At 47.7% G+C, this 21142-nt stretch overlaps 1 protein-coding gene across 6 annotated transcripts in view; it reads left to right on the top strand.

The window, feature by feature from the left end:
- Positions 1 to 21142, top strand: part of crtc3 (CREB regulated transcription coactivator 3) — a 34600-nt gene that overhangs the window by 7329 nt on the left and 6129 nt on the right. Inside the window, exons 2-8 of one of the 6 annotated variants that reach the window (XM_035418765.1) lie at positions 2446 to 2556; positions 3508 to 3636; positions 8737 to 8798; positions 15815 to 15877; positions 16673 to 16776; positions 19419 to 19460; positions 20024 to 20109. In XM_035418765.1, coding sequence (XP_035274656.1) covers positions 2446 to 2556; positions 3508 to 3636; positions 8737 to 8798; positions 15815 to 15877; positions 16673 to 16776; positions 19419 to 19460; positions 20024 to 20109 — 597 coding nt within the window. The remainder of the gene's footprint in view (positions 1 to 2445; positions 2557 to 3507; positions 3637 to 8736; positions 8799 to 15814; positions 15878 to 16672; positions 16777 to 19418; positions 19461 to 20023; positions 20110 to 21142) is intronic. The other 5 variants (XM_035418766.1, XM_035418767.1, XM_035418768.1 and 2 more) reach the window with 5 other exon arrangements.

Below are 21142 nucleotides of genomic sequence, written 5' to 3'. Positions count from 1 at the left end.
TCCGTATTATTTAAAATTTCTTCACATGATCATAAATTATCTGCAGGCAAAACATTTTTTACAGGGTTTTATATTTCTCCTTTCACTACTACAAAAATCTCTTGGCTGGAATTAACAACTGACTTGCATCATTGTTTGATTGGTTGAGTTCTGGGCTTAGGACATGCTATTTAGAGTACTTGATACCGTACCGTTTAGTGTTCCAGAAGTGTGTTTTAACTAGAGACAGAAATATAGACAGGAACTTACTTTTAGTGTATTGGCTCATCTGTCCCAACCCTCCCCCACTGCAGAGTGGGGGCCCAGCTCTACACTGAATTTTATTTTTAAAAAATTAAACTAAACTTAGAATAAATATTTTAATGAACATGGAATGCAAAACATCAAATGGTCTATGTCAAAACATGTTAAACATGAAATATTAGTTGAAAAAGAGTTCTCAGAAATGTTAGGATATTGTTTTTTAGATCCTCCAAAAAGTCATTATTTTATCCAAAGTGGAACTTCTAGTTTATTTTAGTGGTAAAACAATGTCTTCACTGTAACATGGATGTATATAGTGACATATATAAAACTTTAACTTCTGATCCAAACCTTTATTTTTAGAGATGTGTGTATGTATTAAATATGTGCTTAGTTGTCATTTCTGTGCACTGGCTGTAAGATTTGATGTGGGTTGCAGTATTACTGCCAGGTTTTTCCCCTTACCCATGAGAATGGCATCCCCAGCCAGGATCTCCATGGCAATTTCCGTGTCTGACTTGTTTAAACGGGGACACCAATCACTGGGGGGTTGCTGGAGGATTGCTTTTGGTGGCCTTGAAAAATCAGAGCTTATTTGAGGGAGAGGACAAGTTTTTGAATTGTAACTTATTTGAGGGAGGAGACAGGTTGTTTCCACGGAACCTTGATGAGGTTGGCAGGCATGCCCTAAATCATTGTGTGAATGATGGATGTTCCTAGGGCTGGTTATTTATCATGGCAGTATATATATCTCTCCTTCACTGTTTCCGTACGGGAGTACACATGAGGCCAGGGGTACATTCAGTGGGCAAAGGGTTGCTGAATATTTTGCAAAGTGGCTGATGGGAGATGGAGGCCAGAGATTGTCAAACATTTCAAATTCACATGCTTTAAACTACAGCTCCCACCATTCTCTCTGTGAAATGGTTTGTGACCAGTGGTGTATTTTGACTGGTGGATGATGGTAGGGCTGGTTATTCTGAATGCAAATGCAAATTCTGTTGCCTGATTTTATGAGGTCTGGGTTCTTGTAGGCTATATGGGGCCAGGTTTCGAGACTTCTTGAGGTTTGGTTTACTCAGGACCATATTCTTGGTTATTGAGGGTGGGATGTTGAATTTGTCAGGGCAAAGACAGGAGTCCGCCTTATTTAACTTTGGAGATACAGACACCTGTGAGCACAGGAGCAGTGTGCTAAAAATAACAGGGCTGCTGTTCCAGAGGATCAGCAGGTTTGGTTACTACAGCGATGGGAGGGTCAGACTGACAGGAGCTCCCAGTGAAAGGGTGGAGACAGGCTATTGTTTATAAGGAAACTTAGTCCGTATCAGGCGTCTGTGGGGCTGCCTGCTCCTCGGCCAGGGAAGTATAGTATGGTATAGGCGGCTCTTGTGACAAATTGTTTTGTATAGAGAAGTTACCACATAGCACTGTAGTGTCTCAGGGGCCTGAATTCAGATGGTCGTTATGATACGTTCGGTCATACAGGTGGTTGGCAGCTAGTTTGCAGACTGTTTGTTCTCTCTGTTCACATTCAGTGGTTCTATGTTAAGGGGCTGCTTCACAGAACCTAATCTTGCCTGATCCATGGCTAAATTGCTAATTTGGCCAATGACCAAGTGCCTTTGTTTGTGTGGTTGAGTCCTAATGGGGAAGGTCTGTGAAACCCCCTTAAGGCTGATGTTCTGATCAAACTGAGAGTTTATACTGCGTCTCTCCTGTTAGAAAGATGGTCTTTCCCATTCGTGTAAATCCATTGATAACATCAAATGAGGTCAGTCTTTGAGATTCAAATTTTGTCCTTTGCTTAGTGTGAGGAAGAAATGGCTCCCAAATTTGCCTATTCGTGATCAGAACTGATAATGGACACTGTTTATCTTTGCAGTCGGTGCAAAAACGGACTGTGATCAGGTTGGTCTTTGCAGTGGTTCAGGGGAGATTCTGTTTTTAAACAACCTCTACATATTTTGTCTGCTTGGAAATTTCCATAGCATACATATTTCAAGGCTGGAGACTGGCACTCGTGTCATTCAAAGACTAGATAAAGAGTTACAGTCAAGAAATAAAACCTTCCCCTGAAATGTGGTAAAAGCATAGCCATGAGACCTGTTTTCTTGTCCTGGTCCTCTCTCACTCAAAAACTCCCAGACAACTCCACCCTCTTGTTATCAGCGTCTGACGGCTATGTGTCTCCTTTGAAAGGTTCAGTTCCAGAAGATCCAGCAGCTACGCTTGAGTCAGACCCGGGCGCAGTACTATGGTGGTTCGCTGCCCAACGTCAACCAGATCGGAAACACCACCGCGGAATTCCAGGTGAGTGGCCCCCATATTCGGTGACGGTCAGCTGACATGTCAACTCCACTCGCCAGACCTCAGAGCCGGCCTAAACATCACCTCGGTTACTCGGTCTTGTAGCAACAAAGTATGCTGCAGTGTCATAGCACTATCTGGCAACGCAGGCCATTTTTTAATTATTGTTTTTACAAGTCTAAGTTTCCCAAGCGGTACATTTTCTCAGAATATGATTACAGTAGACAGCAATATCATTTAGAAGTGCAAATAGCCCAGCTGAGGAACATACATTATTCAGATGTTTGACTGTTTGACAAAATACGAAATATCGACGCTCATCTGTGAATTTGATATGTTAGTGTGTTCGTGTAGCTTCGAGACGGTATCTGTTTCAAAACTGTGGAAAACATCCTTGTACCTCGGGTGAAACTGCCTTTAGTGCTGTGAATAATGTCTCTTTAGAAATGCAGGCATTGATCCCTGAATGTTAGCAGTTGCCAGAAACCAAATACAGTGAAGTAGATGCCTACCAAGGGATGAAATTTATCCGCTTGACTTCGGGGGAGCATACCGAGTTGTTATGCAGTTGATTGCATTCTCTAAACCAAAAGAGAGTGATATATATATATATATATATATATATATATATATATATCATCAGATGACTATAAATTATTGAATGCTTAAGTATTTTTTGTGAATATTATAGTGTATCTCTCAGTGAGTCATAAAAGTAATGAAAGCAGTAACAGTAAGGGAAAGGAAGAAGAGCTAGTTGAGAGTGCTCGAGCATTGATTTTCAAATGAATTTATTAGGCTAATACTATAGCAACAGTAAACACTTCCAGCCTTCCAGCTTGCAGCTGTGTTTCCTCAGTGCGGGTAGTAGAGTGCCTAATTAAGGAACATTCGAAAGTGGGCCTGAGGCTGTTTTCTCCCCTCTTCCCCTCCCCTCCCCCTCCCCCTCCACAGGGCGTGTTCCCCACTGGTCTGGACACGGTGCGAGGGACCCGCCACCACGGCTTGGTGGAGAGGGTCCACCGCGACCGCAACCGCATCAATTCTCCGCATCGCAGGCCCGTGGACAAGCACGGCAGGCAGATATCCTTTACGCGCCCACGGGTCCCGCGGCCGGAGCGGCGGGGGCGTGCGCGCGCTACGTTCCGCCTCGCCTCGGCCCTCCTCAGGCCACAGCGAGCCCGGTGCAGGAAGCCGTTGCGTGGGGAATGTGTTTTTACGCGGTCCGCAATGCCGCTCAAATGTCAGCCTTCACTGCTGGTGCTGCAGCGGACTGCGTAACAAAGGTTATTCCTGCTGTACATGACTCATTGCTATAGGGGTTATTTGACATGGTTTAGTGCTGTACAGTTCAGTTAGCGTTTGCTGGACATAAACTGGGTGCATGAGCTGATCTGTGCATTTGTTTGTGCTGGTCTGAATTCACTTGTATGAATTTTAACTATTTTGAAGGCAGGTGGCCAACCAGCATGGTACATGCATAGGAGATTTAATGAGAAGTAGATGTGTTTATCTCAAAAGTACAATTGCTGGAAAGTCTCACATAATGCTTACTACTGCTGTAGCACGATCTTGTTCACATTTCAGCCATTGTTCATGCTGTAAAATAAGCGTTTTAACTGCCAAGCTGCATAATCAGCATCCCTCCCCACAAGGGCTGGCCCAAAGCAGGAGTAACTAAAGCCAAAGTGACGGTGCTTCTTCCTCCATAATAAATTTGCGAGCAATCCACAGGTTTAAAAGCAACCAGAGTTATTACCTGCATGCGGCATGCTGTACGTATGTGCAGACAGAAAGCAAGTGCTACGAGATTCTCTGTGGTTCATTAGGTGATGCTATATACATTTTGAAGCAGAACAGTTTTGGCTCGCATTAGATCAGCACACATACATACAGGTTAGGCGGTTCAGTGGACACAAGGCCCAAGTGTGAATGGGGCTATATATGAGTGGTACAGGCTGTAGTACTTTGTAGTTCCTTGTTTCAGGAGCATGTTTGGTGCTGGGAGCAGTTTCGGCTGCCCAATGGAAACAAATGGGTATTTGTCTCCTCAATTTCCATAGCCCTACACTTGGAAAGTGACCAGCGGGTGTCTTTTTTATTATTCTTTTATTATTCTCTTCCCTACCTTTGTTTATTGCATTGTGCCTCTACACATTAGAGGCTCTGGTCTGTGTTCACCTGCCAGGGTACGGTCCTCAGGTTTAAAGTTTCAGTGGGATTGTGTTTTGGCTGGTCTTTCCTAAAGAACTTATAGAATGTGAGGGTGATTTCTTTAAATTCTCCAGCATGCTGTTTGCTTAGACTATGGGAATCAAGAAGAAAGGATAATTAAGATTAATGATGATATTGAGTATCTGAAGGATATGCAATTTATCCAAGGATGAGTCATCTCCCATTTGCTTTCAAATTAAAAAAATGTAATAAGGAAAAAAAACAAATGTGGATCTTCCAAAGTTAGCAGAGTTGGAAAGTCTGAATCATTTGACTTTGTTTGAAGCTGGCAGTGCAGTGTGCAAGACTTGACTGTAAATCTGTTTGGGGGGGGGGGGGGGGGACTGTACTTTGGAGAATTGGTGCATAATTGGTTATAGGGGTAATTGTATCTGTGCATGCGTCTGGAGGATTTCTGGATATCAGATACTCAGACTGCTGTAGCAGATTGGCAACATGGCATTAGCATTGGAGACCCTCTGACGATTTCCAATGCTGCTCAGCTCTCCCGTTTCCCTGGGAACCATCTGTAGCTAAGGGAAGGCCCAGTCCCTTGAGCAGATTTCCATCCCCCTGCTGGGCTGCAGCTTCCCTCAGGTGTTTCACCACCCCCCCCCCCACCCCCCCACCGTAAGGCAGATGTGGGCCGCACTGTTATGTAAGCACTCCAGTGTCTGATCTCATGCTACCGGGCTGGCCTTAACCTTAGTTCAAAGGATTCCTGTGACTCCCAACTTCAAACACCTATGTTAAGGTGTACCTGAACTTCGCTTTCCCACCTGGGAGCCTCGTTCTCCCTCTCCCAGCAGACCATGTCGCACCGGTTACACTGTCCAAAGTACACAGTATGCTTTCACACATGAGTGGACCAGCTTCCCTCAGGGTCTGGTTTCAGGAGGAAAGGATGATTGAATTTGGCTCCTACTCTCCTCTCCACATATAGTTTGTCAGGGCCGGTTTTTGCCAGCTTTGAACGAGAAGGCCACCACGCATGTATAAAAATTCTGAAACTGCCAAACCCACTCATTCTGCCATCCAGCAGCTAAGATGTCTGTGTGCCTGCGCAGGCTATATCACTGAGGGCATGGTTGTTCTTGAGGACAGCGTTCATAGTCTGTTTTCTGTTGAATGGAGAACAGCTGTGTGAGTCACAGCCACTCCTCCTCTGGTCCTCGTCCAATCACCTCCCCTGCTTTGTCATAACGTTTGGATTTTATTTATCTCTTTGCTCTCCAAGAACGGCTTGTGGCTGCCGCGCGTCTCGGAGTGAAGCGTTTTGTAAACTCTCGGTCTCTGCAGTACCCAGCATGCTTTTCACCGCTACACTAAGGCAGCATGTCCTTGCATGTTGTGTTTCACAGCCAAAATTCTTTATCCCACTCCTAAATATCAATTACCTGTGTTTTTTTTTCCACTGAGAAAATTATTGGTTTTGCATTGCAAGGGAATGTTTCCGTATTATGATTTGTTGTGCATTGAAGAATAACCTTATTCTTAGTCCTATTTGCAAAAGGATTACTTCCTGTGTGTTTGGTGCATTTAAACAGTACGTATCTGCCTGACAGGTGATATGTCCCTCTGTATCCTTCAGCTTTGTTTTCCTCCATAGGCTTCACATGAAGTACGTAGCCAGGCTCCTCCATTTGCACTGAGGCCCATTAAGCTATTCGATTCTTTTGGTGTTTTTTTTTTTTGATGGAATGAATGGAGGAATTAAGCCTGAGAAAGTATTGCAGCTTTTTGGCTTTAGTCTTCAGGGAGAAAGCGAGAGCTTCGCCCGGGTGTGAGCGCGGAGAGCCGCGACAAAGTCGTTTTCGGGGAAGGGTTGGTTGCATCTGTGGTCTGTCGTAATTAAAAATGAATCTGGCAGCCTCTTTGTAGCACCTAACGATGACCAAGTTGTTCTGCGATTAAGGAGTGAGAACTGGCTGATCTAACACTTCCCTCGTGATTCCACTTGATGATGAGCAGACTCGCTCTTGCTAGCAAACTGGAAGCTAATTCTTACACTTTTTTTTCGAAACTCTATCGTATTTTTAGACTTTTTGAAGACAAGCACATTTTTGTTTGCCTAAATAAACAGATTTTCGGAAGGGCAGTTTGAGGAGCTGTGCCACTGGTTTAATTGCAATGTGGGAGAGGAGAGGGTGGGGGTGGGGGTTTGAGGGGGTTGAGGATTTCAAGCCAAAATTTGATTTCATCAGTTTTTCTTTTTTTTCCCCTTCCTTAAGCACCAGATGTCCCTCCTGGTCAAGGCTTGTTTTTCACAAATTCGTTTAACTGCATCTGCCAAGATTAGGCTGATTCTGAAAGTGAGCTTAAGCTTGTGCTCCATGGGGACCACGCAGTCCCCGCTGCGATTCTGCGTCCGTCGCGCGGTCCTCCAGAATGCTCTGTTGACTTCGATGTGCAGCAGAGTGGCGCTAACAGTACATTAGCGTGCCTCCCCCTCTTGAGCTCCCCTGGAAGGACGGAAGGTGCGGAATTGTTTGGTCTCAGTGGGTGGTAGACCTGGATTCAGGGGAGAGGAGGGACTCCACCCACTCTTTCTATGGAACTTTGTTCTGTCAGGGTTATCGTTGGTTTCTTGTCCCCTTCCCACTGCATAAGCTAATTAAAACCGAGGAAATCTCTGGTTTAATCCATCACTTCCGCCTTTGGTTACAAGAACACACGTGTACTCATCTCTCTCTTTGCGCCATGTTTCAGCATCTGTGTGTGTGCGTATGTGTGTGTTTGTATGTGCACACGTGTATGTATGTGCGTGTGCGTGCGTGTTCGCAGTTCATCAATTTGTTTCTGACCTTTTTAAAATAATGTTCTACTATCAACGTTATTCATCTGGATGTGGGCACTTTCCTACTGAACATGATCTGTTTGCCCCTTATCTGTTTATGTATGTATGCATGCATGTGTGGGTGTGTGTGCACTCATACATACACACAAATACACACCTATTCATTTGTGTGTGTGTGTGTGTGTGTATATTAAGTAGATGAAGGAGAGACTTCCTGTTCACTGGAGTTCTTCACTGTGTCAGCAGCGGTTGAAACAGCGGTGAATTTGCCAGCCTTCGTTTTATTGCCCTTTGTTTGAAGTTGTCCTCCCCACATGGCAATGCCTGGGCTGCTTCTCTGTCCTTTCATCACCACAATATCATTGTTCAGTCTAGCAGGCCTGGGGGTGGACTATAATTATCATTTGGTTTTTTCAGTTTAAACATTTTGTTTATTTTTTTGCGGTCTGTTTGCTTTAGCACATGTGCCAGATAAATGTTCACAATACTGCTGGGGTGTTTCTGTGTGTATGAAAATGTGCAACGGTAGTCTTGGTTGTTTAATGAGATCAATCATCTGCCAAACATGAGGCTGCCTGTGTCTGTTACAGTGTTGCTGAACAGTAAGCAGCATAGCGTAGCCTACTTTGTGTTATGTTACAGCATGTCTTAATCAGTCATGTCGCTGAAGTTCTTTATACTGATGCATGCAGCCGTATTTTATTTTTCTTGCCATAATCAGTGTTAATCAATTTAAAATATAAAGATGAGTGATTAATTAAGATGATTAATATGTAGTGCTTGCATTTCTGAAATGAAAAAAGAGAATTAACAAAATGGAACGATACTGTTCCAGAAGAATCAAAGCACTCAATCAGCAGTTCAAATGGTCGAGTGAATACTTAGTTTGTTATAACCCCTCACCACTTTACAAATGAAAGGACCATTCTTTCAGGCATCAGATAACATTGTCTGTACTACATTTGTACTATGTAGCCCTGATTCAGTTTCTGTGTGACAAAGCCGTTTATTTCACAGTGTAATGCAGATCCACCCATTACATTATCAGTTATCTTCTTCATAGATAAGCATTGTACGTGGGTCCATTAAATGATGTTTCATGTATGAATGAATCCCATTGTTGTATATATTTCAGTATGTCATATGTGAAGTGTTTTCCTTGACTGTGCCACGTGGAAAGCTCTCCCTATGGAACGGTGTACCTGTCTCCTCCCCCAGACAACAGCTGGAGAAGGTGAGTGCTCGTGTCCCTCTGCAGTTCTCTGCCTGTAACAGGCCTTCATTCATGCAACAGGGGAAAGGGCCCAGTGCAGTCTGGGTAGCCTTAGCACTCGCTGTGTAAAATGTCACAAATCCACAACACCTGGACGGGCTTCGCAGTGAAAGGCCGGTTGTCACCACAGGCCTGACTCACGCAGCTTATGTCGGAGTTAGAAGCCACAGGACACTCAGGAGAAATACATTTTGTCTCAAAGTGCCTTCCCCTCAGTAGCATCTGACATGCGACATTGCACAAGGTTAACGTGATGCTTCTCGCTGAGAGGCAAGGAATGGTGTGACGCGCATCTGCTGTACCTGATTTAAATGCTCGGAAAGACAGAGCTTAGTAGGCTGGCTGTAATTATTATTTGTTTTGTTTGTTTTGTTTTTTTTTGCTTGAGGGAGGTTGCATAGATGACAAATATAATTTTCGATTAATGTGAAAAGCAGAGAAATCTACTAGTCTCCATTACTGTTAGCAGAGCAGTCCGTACAACACCAAAATCCTCAATTTCACAAAGCGCATTATTACTCCAGGTATGTCAAATCTAATTTCAGATATATATGTATTAAAATTATTATTTAAGTAATTCATTTTTTTTTTTTTTTTACGATGGGCTGAATTGCGGCCTTTAAATAAAGGCTGGAAGGTTTCCCTCCTCTCCGCGGCGTTGGCTTCTGCCGGTTGGGCCGCGCGCCAGCATGGCTGCTCCCCGTAGCGTTTCCCCGGCCGAGCGTCCGCGGCTCGGCGTCTGCTTTTTTGCGACTCGTAAAACGGAGCGCGTCCACGCCCTCTGACACTGTTTACATCCGCGCGCGGGGCGGCCGGCGCGGGCGCCCTGCAGCCGCCAGCTGCTGTGACCTTGTCTCCCGAGCCTGTCAGGTCGGCTAGCCCCGCCGCCGCGCGCTGCGGCCGAGCGCGTGGTGCAGTGTTGCAATGCGGGTGACGATAAATCAGGTTTTTATTATTATTATTATTATTATTATTTTATTAGTGCGAGCCCAGAAAGACCGCGTGTGCGCTTGTAAAGCATTCTGTAAGCACGGAACAACGCTCGCATGAGAACACTGACATAATGCGTAGAAATTAATGACTTTAAGCCTCAAGTGTTTTGCTGGCAAAAGTCCTTGTTTTCCAGTTTATAGAAGCACAATGCTGTAAAGGGCATTTCAGTACATCCAAGTATTCATTTATATCTAAAAAGGACATCCAAGCAATGTCATCCTCAACCTTAAATACAGTACTTAGTGTAATTATATTCAAAAGCGAAATTACTGTTTGTATTGTTGATCTGGGCTGTTTTTATAAAGGCAGGTTTTCAAAAATATGACTAAAATGTGGGACTGGAAATGTGTTGCTGGTATGCACTGAGAAATGTAGGGCTTTACTGCATGGTGAATTCTTGTGTTGCAGCATGCTGTACAATGCAATACATTGTGTAACCTAAAATGTGGAAGGGTAAATGTTATGGTTAGTGAAATTGTTCTGAGAATACATTGAATACTTGTACAGTTGCTGGTTGTTTCTCTTTATGCATTATTAAACACTTTAGTGAAGTCACTGATTAGAATCTATAGATATTCCTTGTATTCTGTATTTTGGGTGTTCATTTGTTGACTTTCCTGAAATTCTATTTGGTTTGTTTAACACATCTCATTCTTTATACTTCCTTTTTTTAATGTGTGAAATGTTGAGTTCTTTTCAAGTGGTGCCTTCTCCTGGTTATTTCCCAGTTCTCCCAAGTACTAACCAGAAGCATTTCTCTCTGATTCTAACCTGCTTCTTCCCCTCTAGGACAAATCACTGTGAAGCTGCTGCTCTGGTCTTTCTCTCTCTCCCCCCAGTGTGTACGTGTACTAACTCTGCCAGCTCTCCAGTGGCCAGACCCTGCCTTCTGCTCCTGCTTCAGGGACAGATTGTCTGCACAGTGTGTGTGTGTGTATGTGTGTAAGCGTGTGTGTGCGCGCGTGTGTGTTTGTGTGTGTGCGCGCGTGCATGCGTGTGTGTGTATGTGTGTGTGTGTGTGTGTTTGTTTGTGTGTGTGTGTGTGTGTGTATGTGTGTGTGTGTGTGTGTGTGTTTGTTTGTGTGTGTGTGTGTGTGCGTACTTGCGTGTGTTTGTACGTATGTGTGTGTGCATTCATGTGTGTGTGTGCGCGCGCTCGTGTGTGTGTGTGTGTGTGTGTGCATTCGTGTGCGTGTGTGTGTGTGTGTGTGTGTGTGTGAAATCCACTTTCCTGCTGTTCGGTTTCTGTGCCTACAGTAACACATTGTCAGCAACAGTTCAGAACTGCGGTTGTCAGGGTGACGGGTCACAGTGGGTTTTGAACAGGGCCACTGTCCATTCCGACAGGTCTGTTTGTTTGGGGTTTGATTTGGGCTTGAGCATGTTTGAGCCGCGCTCCTCCCGATGCACGTTACAGGTCAGCTCTGAGTATCTGTTGTTTTTCTGTCTCCATTCCAGCGAGGGACTTAAAACTCTCACCTCTAATCAGAGCTGCTTAATGATAGCAAACATCTGCCATTATGCTCTTTTCTTCTTTTTCCCCCAAAGGCAGTAAATTGAAAGCTTGCCTTCGCTGAAACACTGGGCTCTTGCCAGCAGATGGGGTCTGGAGTGTCGTCGTTCTTTCTGAGTGTTGCTTGAATTTCTTTTTAAAGCAAAAAAAAAAAAAAGAGACTCACTGAAAGACTAGCGAAGGGCTGAACCGCAGACCTCTGTGAATAATTTGTTTTGGGAACGCACTGAGCCCGAGTGCGCGCGCGTGGAGCGGGACGGTGCTGGGGCGCGCCGCGCGGACGGGGCCGGCGAGGCGGTTTTTCGAGGAGTCCCGCGGCGCTGGCGGGCCCTGGAGGCTCGCCGTCGCGTTTGGCTGGGAGGCAGATGCTGATGCGGGCCCCCCTCCGGGGGTAGAGCGGAGCGGGAAGTGTTTACAACACTCGCAACATCTGCAGAGCATTAGGGCGGCCCACACTGGAGAGCGCCCGCCAACCTCTCTCTCTTAACCCCTTCGGCGCGGCTGCTCCCCTCTCCGCTCGGCGGTTTCCCCGCTGGCTGCCCTGGAGCGCGTCTGAGGGGTGGCCGTTAAAACACCCGTCCCCTGGATCAAAGGGGCACGTGGTGCTGAGGCGTCCAGGCGGCCTACGTTTTACTGCTGTGGGCGTCCGCTTAATGAGCGCGAGCCCGTAAACGTTTCGAGTTTTTCCACTGGAACCTGGCCGGCCTGCTTTGTTCAGGTTCTGGGTGGTTTTCCATTGACTTTTTCCCCTCTTTTGTGGAGCCGAATGACAACTAACTGTGCCTAATTAGACCTCAGGGTTCTAGCCTTTCCCCCCTAGAACGTTACGTTTATTTTGAGTCCGTATCATTGTCCTTGTACTCTTCGCCGGTTTTGTCTTTTTGTTTTCTCCGGGAAAAAATAAGCACTTCCTGTGTAAGGCCTGTGCCCGTGAGCACAGAAATGAGTCTCCCGTAATATCTGCCGAGTTCCAGCTGCATGCTGAGGAGATCGTTTGGCTAGGGCGGAATGTTCAGTTGCCTCAGCGGATCACTGCGGGGTAGTTGCACAGTGAGTCACTGCTTGTAAACAAATGAGCTGACTCCTCCTCATATGTAGTAGTCTGAACAAGCAAACATGCTATCTGCGGGTCGCATTTGAAATCGATTGAAGCAATTCCCTTCGGCTGAACCTCAGATTAAATTATACACCGTGTATCTCGCTCCACCTTAGGGTCTCGGGGTTGGCGTTGCCATGAACGCGTAGGTGCTTAACAGAATCCATAACGGGAAAAATTTGATGGGAGAACATTGCTGCTTAATGATTTCAGAGTCAAAATGTATCATGGATTGCGTACACTTCCTGCTTAGTGTCAGATTACACATGCCAGCTGTGTGTGATCTCAGTGTTCTAGAATTTGACAGTCTATGGCTTGTTGTTGTTTTGGTTATGTCTGACAGCAGGAATTAAGCGGTTTGAGATTCCATAACGTCAATTAAAAATACATTTATGAAACAATCCTTCAGTTGGCTCAAACAAAAAAAAGGCGGATTTTTTCATGCTGTGTAGTTTTATGCTAATTTAAAGTGGAACATTTCTGGTTGTTGTGTGACCTCGTAACTTCTGGTCATTTTTCTTCCTCCCTGCTTGTGACAGTGGGCCCTGCTGTTTTCCTGGTATTAATTTGGCATAAATGCTAAAAAAGGAACAGAGTGGTTGGGAGAGGGCTGTTTTCCGGAAGCTGTGAGAATCCCGCAGGACGGTCCTGAAAGAGGACAGTGTGTATTTTGAGCAGCGCACTGCCGCTCCTCAGAGAGCCGCGTTCCCATTGGTGTCTGGGTCGGGTGGGCGGAGCCTGTGGACAGGCTATGTACATGTCCCTACGGAGCACAGCTGGGCTGGGTCAGCAGCTCAGGTCAGTGCTGCTCTCCCAGTCCCACGCTCCCCCCTCCCCCTTCTGCTCTTCCCAGGCAACTCCCAGGGGAGAGGGATCATAAAAACGATACGATCATGAATAATGCGTGAAGAAACTTTCTGTGAGATTGATGATGTAAAAAAAATTAAAAAAATTTTTTTTATTATTGCTGTGAACCATGTGACTGTACCTTTGAAGTTCGTCTCTTATACGCACAGCAAGATACCGTAGCATCCTTGAATACAATCAAAAAAGCTAAAACCGGACAAATGGGCACCCGTGTTTTGCACGCCATAGCTTTGTCCTCTGTGCGCCATCGTTGGCGGTGGCAGAACAGCCTTGTTCGCTTGTTTTGAATTTGCATCAGACTGCGTTTATGCGCACATCTACACGGTTATCCTCACTGGAACGCACAGCCTATCCTCTGTAATCTGCCGCTGTCTATTTTAAGACCCCTTGTCTTTAATTTACAGATATGCCTGCATATATAGGGGCAGGGCGGGGGGTAGGGAGGCTCCTCCATATGGTACGCTAAGCCTTAATACAGGGCGATGGGGGGGGAACCGTGCCAAAGCGCTTTACGGGCACACGCGTAATGAAGCCGGCGTCATCTGCCGACGCTGCCCTCGGGCCCCGTCGGTTCGCCCGCGGCCGTGCCACGCCGTCCCGCGGCGCACCGTCGCAGATCCGACCCCTCCTCCCGCTCGGCCTCCTCCCCGTCCCGCTGAAACGCAGCTGGCATTCGGACCATTTCAGTCTCACACCCCCCTCCCCCCCCCCCCCATCCCCAAAGCTGCGCTATGTCTTCTGTCATGGGTGCTGTTTTGAGTTACAGCTGAATTTGATCATATTTCCTCTTCCTCTCTCTCCCCCTCTCTCCTACCCTCCCCTCTCTCTCTCTCTGACACACTTTGTGATCCCTCAATCTAGGGCCTGTCTCTCATTGCAAAGCGAGGAAGTACATGAACCGTCCATGAGAGACACTGCCCCCTGCAGGTGGAAAGATAGAAAGGGCCCCTTGTGGACAGCTGGCATACTTTAGCAGGGAGTAGCATGTAGCTGTGGCAGAAAACCATAGAACTATCCAGCCTCCACATACAAGACACAACATAGTTTGCGTGTGCTATAATTTGGAGTGAGGGCACAATTTAATAGGGGTTAGTTGGGGTTTGGAGTTTTGGCAAATGACTGGGTTCGTACGCGGCGTACGATAATCACACCTGACTGTAAAATGGACGGTTGTGCAGAGGAATGAACGGATTTGTATGGTAAACCGCAGCCATTTTGAAAAGCGCCATGACGGTTTGGCACCTCTGCATGCTGTCCGGTTGGCTACCGTCAGGAAGGTCTGTGGGTGGGGTGGACAGGCTTTGCTTTGTTGAGCGATTTAGCTCAGGCAGTCAGGACAATATACTGCATAGGAAGCCGGCAGGGAGCCTGTCGTGTGTTTGTCTGTCGCGTCTGGTCTGTTTCAGACAGCCGGATATTTTGTAATCATATGTGTGTGTGTGTTGTCTGAGGCCCCGCAGGGCTCGTCAGTGTGAGATTCGGTGTGAGTTTTACCCCCCGTCCCATGTCTGCTGCGCCCTGCTGCATATTTGGCCACGGCTGGAGTTCTGCATGGGGTCAGATATCCTGGGGCACCCGCGGATAACCTGCCCAAGATACAGCTGGCGGGTGGATGGGGTGGGGGGTGGGGGGCGGGGGGCGGGGGCTGAAAACAGTCCAGTGAGGCCGCGTGTATGGCGGTGGGGGGAACGCAGCACACTCAAGCTGTTCTGGCCATACTACACTCAGTAGATTTCCTCTAGCTTTCAGCCGATTTCTTACGAGCTGTTTTGGTGTCCTTGGTGCCATCTGATTTATTTTTACTCAGTAAAAAAGTCTTTGGTTTGTGAAGAATTGCCTTATTTGTTGCGCAGACCCATTTTCAGTCGGTGAGTTAAAATACTCATTTTCCACGGCCTGGCATTCTTCATTCACTGCGTGCAGTCTCAGAAAAAAAAAATGTCATATCCTGTGGAGGTGTTTAGCAGCCCTTATCATGATGGGTGGTGGGGCGAGCCTCGGTGAGTCGCTGGCTTGTTTCCCTTTGTGAGGATTTTAACAGTGTGCAAACACAGTCTTATGCAGGACCATGGTGTGAGAGTGCAGCTTCGAGTTCCATTACATTATAGGCATTTAACAGATGCTCTTATCAAAGTAAATGCTGTGTAAAAGACTTACACAACTTTTACACAGCATTTACATTGCATCCCTTTATTCAGCTGGATATACAGTATACTGAAGCTATGCAGGTTAAGTACCTTGCCCAAGGGTACAACGGCAGTGTCCTACCCGGGATACAAACCTGTGACCTTTCGGTTACAAGGTCAGTTCCTTACCCATTGTGCCACGCTGCTGCCCGAGTTTGGGTTTTCACACGGTCCCTGTGGCCTCCTCAGTCGCGCTTGCTCTCCCCTCCTCTGAAGGTTTCCTCCCTGTCTCTCTCTCGCTTTCTCTGCCCCCTACTAACCCTGCGCCAGGGGGCACCGGGCCATTTCGGGATTGTAAACTGTGGTGTTTCCATTTCCAAAGGGAGCAGCAGCCGTGGAGCGAAGAGAAACGGCCGGGATATAGATTAATATCACAGCTCAACAGGTGACCTCTGACCTCTGAGTCCTCCTGGGCACTCCTCATTCACTCTGCTTTCTCCAGCCATATTATCTTTCTGTTTTTGTCCCCTCTTTTTGATTTTTTTCCCCCCCTCACTCTACCTCCTTTATTGGTCATCTTTCTGATTCCTGATGAAGATTTGGATTCAGAGTCACAAAGTGAACAATGTACTAATGAGACTAATATTCTCCTCAGCCTAATAAAAATTAAGCACTTCTGGCTCAATGACACTTACCCAATCAAAGGACACACTGTATTGGTAAGATGATCTACTTCACCTTTAATAGTCGTGATGATGACAGCAGTGGTGATAATCACGATGGTAATGAAGCTTGTTTTTAACTCTTTCCTTTACTGACCAAAATTCCTTTTTTCGAGTTGAGAGCATTTTTTTAAGCCGAGATCAAGTGTTTGTGTTAGCCCCTGATGAAAGCTCGCCGAGGAAGACGTTTGCCAGATTGATGAGACGCTCTGCGCTCTTTTCTGCCGCTGCGCTTGCCTGTCCCGTAAAGTGATACTGAGCAGAAACGCAGCCACTGGAAGCAGATGAAGAGCTCTTGAGAGAGACCTCGCCTGCAGCCAGTTAAAGAGCGCACGCAGGAGAGCTTAAACCTGATGAATGGCTTCGCTGCGTAGGCCCAACCTGCCGCAGCCTTGCTGAATGAGTGTTTGAGTGTACCGGGAGGGGGGGTAGGCAGAATGCCTCTGTCAGTTATCGCCCGATGGCCAGTACCCCTTCCAACCCCCCCCCCCCCCCCCTTTTCTCCTCCTCTTCCGCAGGACGAACTCTGACTCCGCCCTCCACACGAGCGCCATGAGCCCCAATCAGCAGGATGCCTTCGGAATGAACCAGCAGATGGGCAGAGGGCCCCCACAGCGCAACGGTGAGCCCGGTCACGCTTCTTAACCCGCGGCTTCAAAGCGTGGGGGCGTGGTGAGGGGTGGGGGAGGGGCGGGGCCGTTGGCTTCTGCGTGTTTTTCGGGATTAAAGCACACCTGACGTGTCCTGCGGGTGGCCGGTGGCACGCTTACACTCCCGCTATGAGCAGTGACCGAGAGGCGCGGGAGAGAGAGCGTAGGCTGCGTGTTCCCTTTATGTTTTCTGTTCCCTTTCGCCTGCGACGGCGCGGTGGACCGCCCCGCGGCTCGTGTCAAGGTGATCGCGCTCGCTCTGTGTTTTGTTTGCGCTTCGCCGCCCGGGTCACTGATTAACAGGGGGAACGCCAGAGTCCACGCCGCTCTCCGCAGGCCCGCGAAGCGGCGGCGAGCGTCTGCGGGGAGGCACGCGCACGGGCAGCCTCCGCAGACGCGCTTATCTCTGCCCTCGCACGCTGTGTCTTTGTCATGGGATCCTTCACCTCGCCACCGGCCCCTTCTGCTCGCGCGGCGCGCCAGCGTGCGCCGCCGCCGCCGCTGCCTGCTCTCTCAGAACCGCCGTCGAGATTCCGCTCGGGAGCGAACCCGTTCTGGAGCGGAGCGTGGTCGTGAAGCGAAGGTTCGACCGTCTGCGATTATAATGCTGTTCTGTGGAAGGCAGCGCTGAATGGCGGCCATTCTCCTAGTCACTCGAGTGCACTCTCTCTCTCTCTCTCTGTCTCAGTTAAATTCAAGTGCTTTATTGGCATGAAGTGCAATAGGTACCAAAGCACATACAGCAAAAGAAGAAGTCCAAAATCTAAATACAGAACAGAAATCGGATAGTACAATCTTGAATACGAAAGAATAGCACGTAAATAGAAACAATAAGGCTTATTGTTACTATAAAAGACTGTTTGCACTGAGCCTGGCTTACTTTGATAAAAAGGCGGCGGTGGCTGATTTGTCGCTCTCTGCTGAGAAAGCTGGGATTAAGCCTGTGTTTGTATAGCATATTACAACTCTTTGTTTAGCCAGCAAGTTTAAACAGGATATTAGGTAAAGATCCGGGGCAAGCGTGAGCTGCAAATATAAACAGTTAAAAAAAAAACACACACACAAAAAAAACGGCTGGCACAGTGCCACCGTCTGTCGATCTTCATAGATTCTTAGTCGGGGGGGGGGGGCAAGCGAAGCACCTGCTGTAACGATTGACCGCCAGGCTTCCCCGACCTGCATGCTTGTCATTCTGCCGGATTTTACCCTCGCGCTCAGTCCGAGGATGCAGGACCCCCGGAAGGGGGCTGAGGCTCAGTGGAAGCAGTCCGAGTGTAGAATGATTGGCTGAAGGCCGTTCCTCATCGTACCCAGGCAGAGGGGGGCAGGGGAGGGCGTTTGTGAGATGTGTATAGACTGTTCTAGGGGTGGCCTCCCTTGGAGTGTGCTTGTGCCCTCTCCTGTACATGCAGTGCCATTGATAACGACGCGAAGACCTTGACTCTGGAGGGAGGCGGTCAGCCGAACGGATCGCGGCGCCGGCTGAAGAAAAGCGTCCCCTGCATAATGCAGCGAGGCGTAGCGGCCAACTAACGTGCCAGCGGGCACCCACCTCCCAGGAGGCCGAGGCGGGAAACGCTGCGCGCCAGAGCCCGCGTGCCCGGCTGCCGCGTGCAGCAGGACAGGCCGGGATCAGCAGGGCAGGGGAGGGGATGGGGCAACAACGGGCGTCAGAACGTTTTCCCGTCCCGCTTCCGCCCCTTCCGTCCCCGTGGCGACAGCCGCGAGCAGGTCGCTCTGAGTGGGAACTGAAGTGTCACCAGGTTTTTTTTTTTTTTTTTGGGCGGCTGCGCTCCGTCCCTCACGGAGAGGCGGAGGAGCAGATTGCCGAGGAGCCGGGCGCTGGCCCCGCGCCCACGCTGTGGACGGGGAGCGGGGGAAGGGGAGGGACGGAGAATACGCGCCTGTTCCCCTGCGGGATCTCTGCGGGCCTGGGAAACAATGGCTCTCTCTTTGCTCTCTCGGGGCCTGTGGTCACAGGGCCTATTTTCTGCTCGTCCTGACCATCCCCTCATTTCCCGCCATGAAGTGGCGGGGCACAGAAACTCTGCGCGGTTTTGAGTTGAGCACGGTGCGCACGTTGCTCAGGCCTACGCAGACCTAGGCCTTAGGTGCGATGCCTAGGAGCAGCCTGGCTGACTGAGCTCAGTGCCGTTAAAAAGCCAGCCCGAGGAATCTGAGTAATAATATGATATAATGGTGCTTTTGTGTGTTGAATGAACGTGTCTTCTTCTAGTCAGATAAAAGAGGGCGGTGAAGACATTAAATTGTGTCGTGTTGAATGCTGCAGGCCAGGCCTGCTGACAGAGGAACTGATATCAAAGAACGTCTCAGAGGGGGTATGAGCAGGGTGTGTTTACAGTGGAGTGTGTTGTGATCTGATGGTCCTCTCTCTTTTTCTCTCTCTCTCATATACTCTCTCTCTCTCTCGCTCTCTATCGCTCTCTCTCTCTCTCTCTCCCTCTCTCTTTTTCTCTCTCGCTCTATCGCACACATGCTCTCTCTCTCTCTCTCTCTTTCGCTTTCTCTCTCTCTCTCTCTTTCTCTCTCTCTCTCTGTGTCTCTCTCCCTCTCTCTCTCTCTCTCTCTGTGCTTTGTTGGGAGGGTGGTCAAGCAGCCAGCGTGAACGAGGTGGAGGTGGACGGCTCAGGAGACGGTGAGTGACTTTCCTTGGCTCTGACCCAGCTCCGTGAAATGCGGGCGGACTGGTTTCCGAGGGCAACGCTGCGATGGCGGTTTCCCTGCAGGTGTCTCTGCTGCAGGCGCCCTGCCCGTGTGTGATCACTGACATGTCAGTATCAAACACTCCCTAATGGCATGTCAATCACTCCCGCTCGACAGGCGGGGAGCAGCCAACAGGGCAGCTTTCTACTGACAAAATTCACTGGCTTACATTCTTTCTGCAGCGATCCTTTGTTTGTGTACGTGCGCGAGTGTGTTCACATTTTAGATGGTGTGTGTGTGTGTGTGTGTGGGCGTGTGCGTGTGTGCTTGCTTGCTTCTGCCGACTGAGGTTCAAAGGCCTCTTCCTGCCTCTCCTTGCTTCCTGGTGACTCCACCCACCGCATTGGATCTCTGGGGTCACATGGTACATGTCCACACGCCGTGGACACACCTGCTGTTGTACTCAGGCAATTACAATGAGGTGTGCCTGGCTCTGCAACACTGATTGTATCATGTGCCCTCTCTCTCCGTCCCTCCCTTCCTTTCTCTCTGTAGTCTTCTCCTTCCCTGCCCTGCCAAATGACGAGGCCCTGATTGGGGTCAGTAAGCCACTGCCCAAGCAGCTGTGGGAGGCCAAGAAGGTGAGTGAGCACCAATGAGAAGCGCTAGCAAAGGCAACATAGGAGCTGTTCTCTGGGGTCATGCAGTGCACATAACAGGGCTCCTGGGAAATGTAGTGATTAGCCTAAAGTAGCTAAATATTGGCATCACATCAAAGGAATGCATGTTTTGATGGATGTGACTCACCTTCACAAAATGCAGAGCGGATAAACTTTGAGTATTAGGCAGAGAATCACTAGTGAAGTTAACAAATGGTCATATGACTACAGTATAAGTATATAAATGTAAATGTAAAATAATTACATTATATTTTCCCTTTTAATGTTATATACTTTGAGAGCAAAACTATTGAAAACAAGTGACGCAGGTGTGTCAGTATTGTATGAAATGAAAAGGAGATCTTCAACTTGTAAGATGGTCTGCTACAGTTATCAGACACATTGTTGGTGGAAGTCAAGTTCTCTCTGACCCCAAGATATGTCCTTTGAACTGGGGGCGTGGGACACTCGGAAGAGATTAATTCCTGTCAGTTGCAAGACTGTATAATGTTTTCTCATTATAAGCTGGATGAATCCAGAGCATATTAGCTATGAAATATGGGCCTGTTTATCTTAAGATAACACTGCCCCGTAGTGCATTAGGTGCCTTGGGAGATGATACGGAATCACGTGTAAAGAAATTGCGTTTAAACACTGAATTGATGTTTGAGAACACAGTAGTTTGCAAAGCATTTATCCTTCTTTGGGAATGATAGATGATACAAACATCGTATAATTTTTTGTGTACATATTAGTCACAATATGATTTATGTTCAGGAAGGTCAAATAAATAAGCTTGTCTGCTCTTATTTTTATATCAGTTTTGATTGGTTAATATTGATGAATACACCCAGGTCATGAAGCCTGTAAAAAACTTGGTATGGGGAGAGAAAAAAAAGATGTTTGAGTTTGTAATGTCACTCAGAGTACAGGGATTTAAATATAGCATCATTTCTAATTCTGCTTGGTGTCATTATTTAAATATGACGTCGTTTCTGTTCCTAACTCTGCTTGG

The sequence above is a fragment of the Anguilla anguilla genome, chromosome 5 (genome assembly GCF_013347855.1).
Source record: "Anguilla anguilla isolate fAngAng1 chromosome 5, fAngAng1.pri, whole genome shotgun sequence".
Lineage (NCBI taxonomy): Eukaryota > Metazoa > Chordata > Actinopteri > Anguilliformes > Anguillidae > Anguilla > Anguilla anguilla.
Note: the sequence above shows the minus strand (reverse complement) of the source record. Positions and strands in the feature narration are given on the sequence as shown.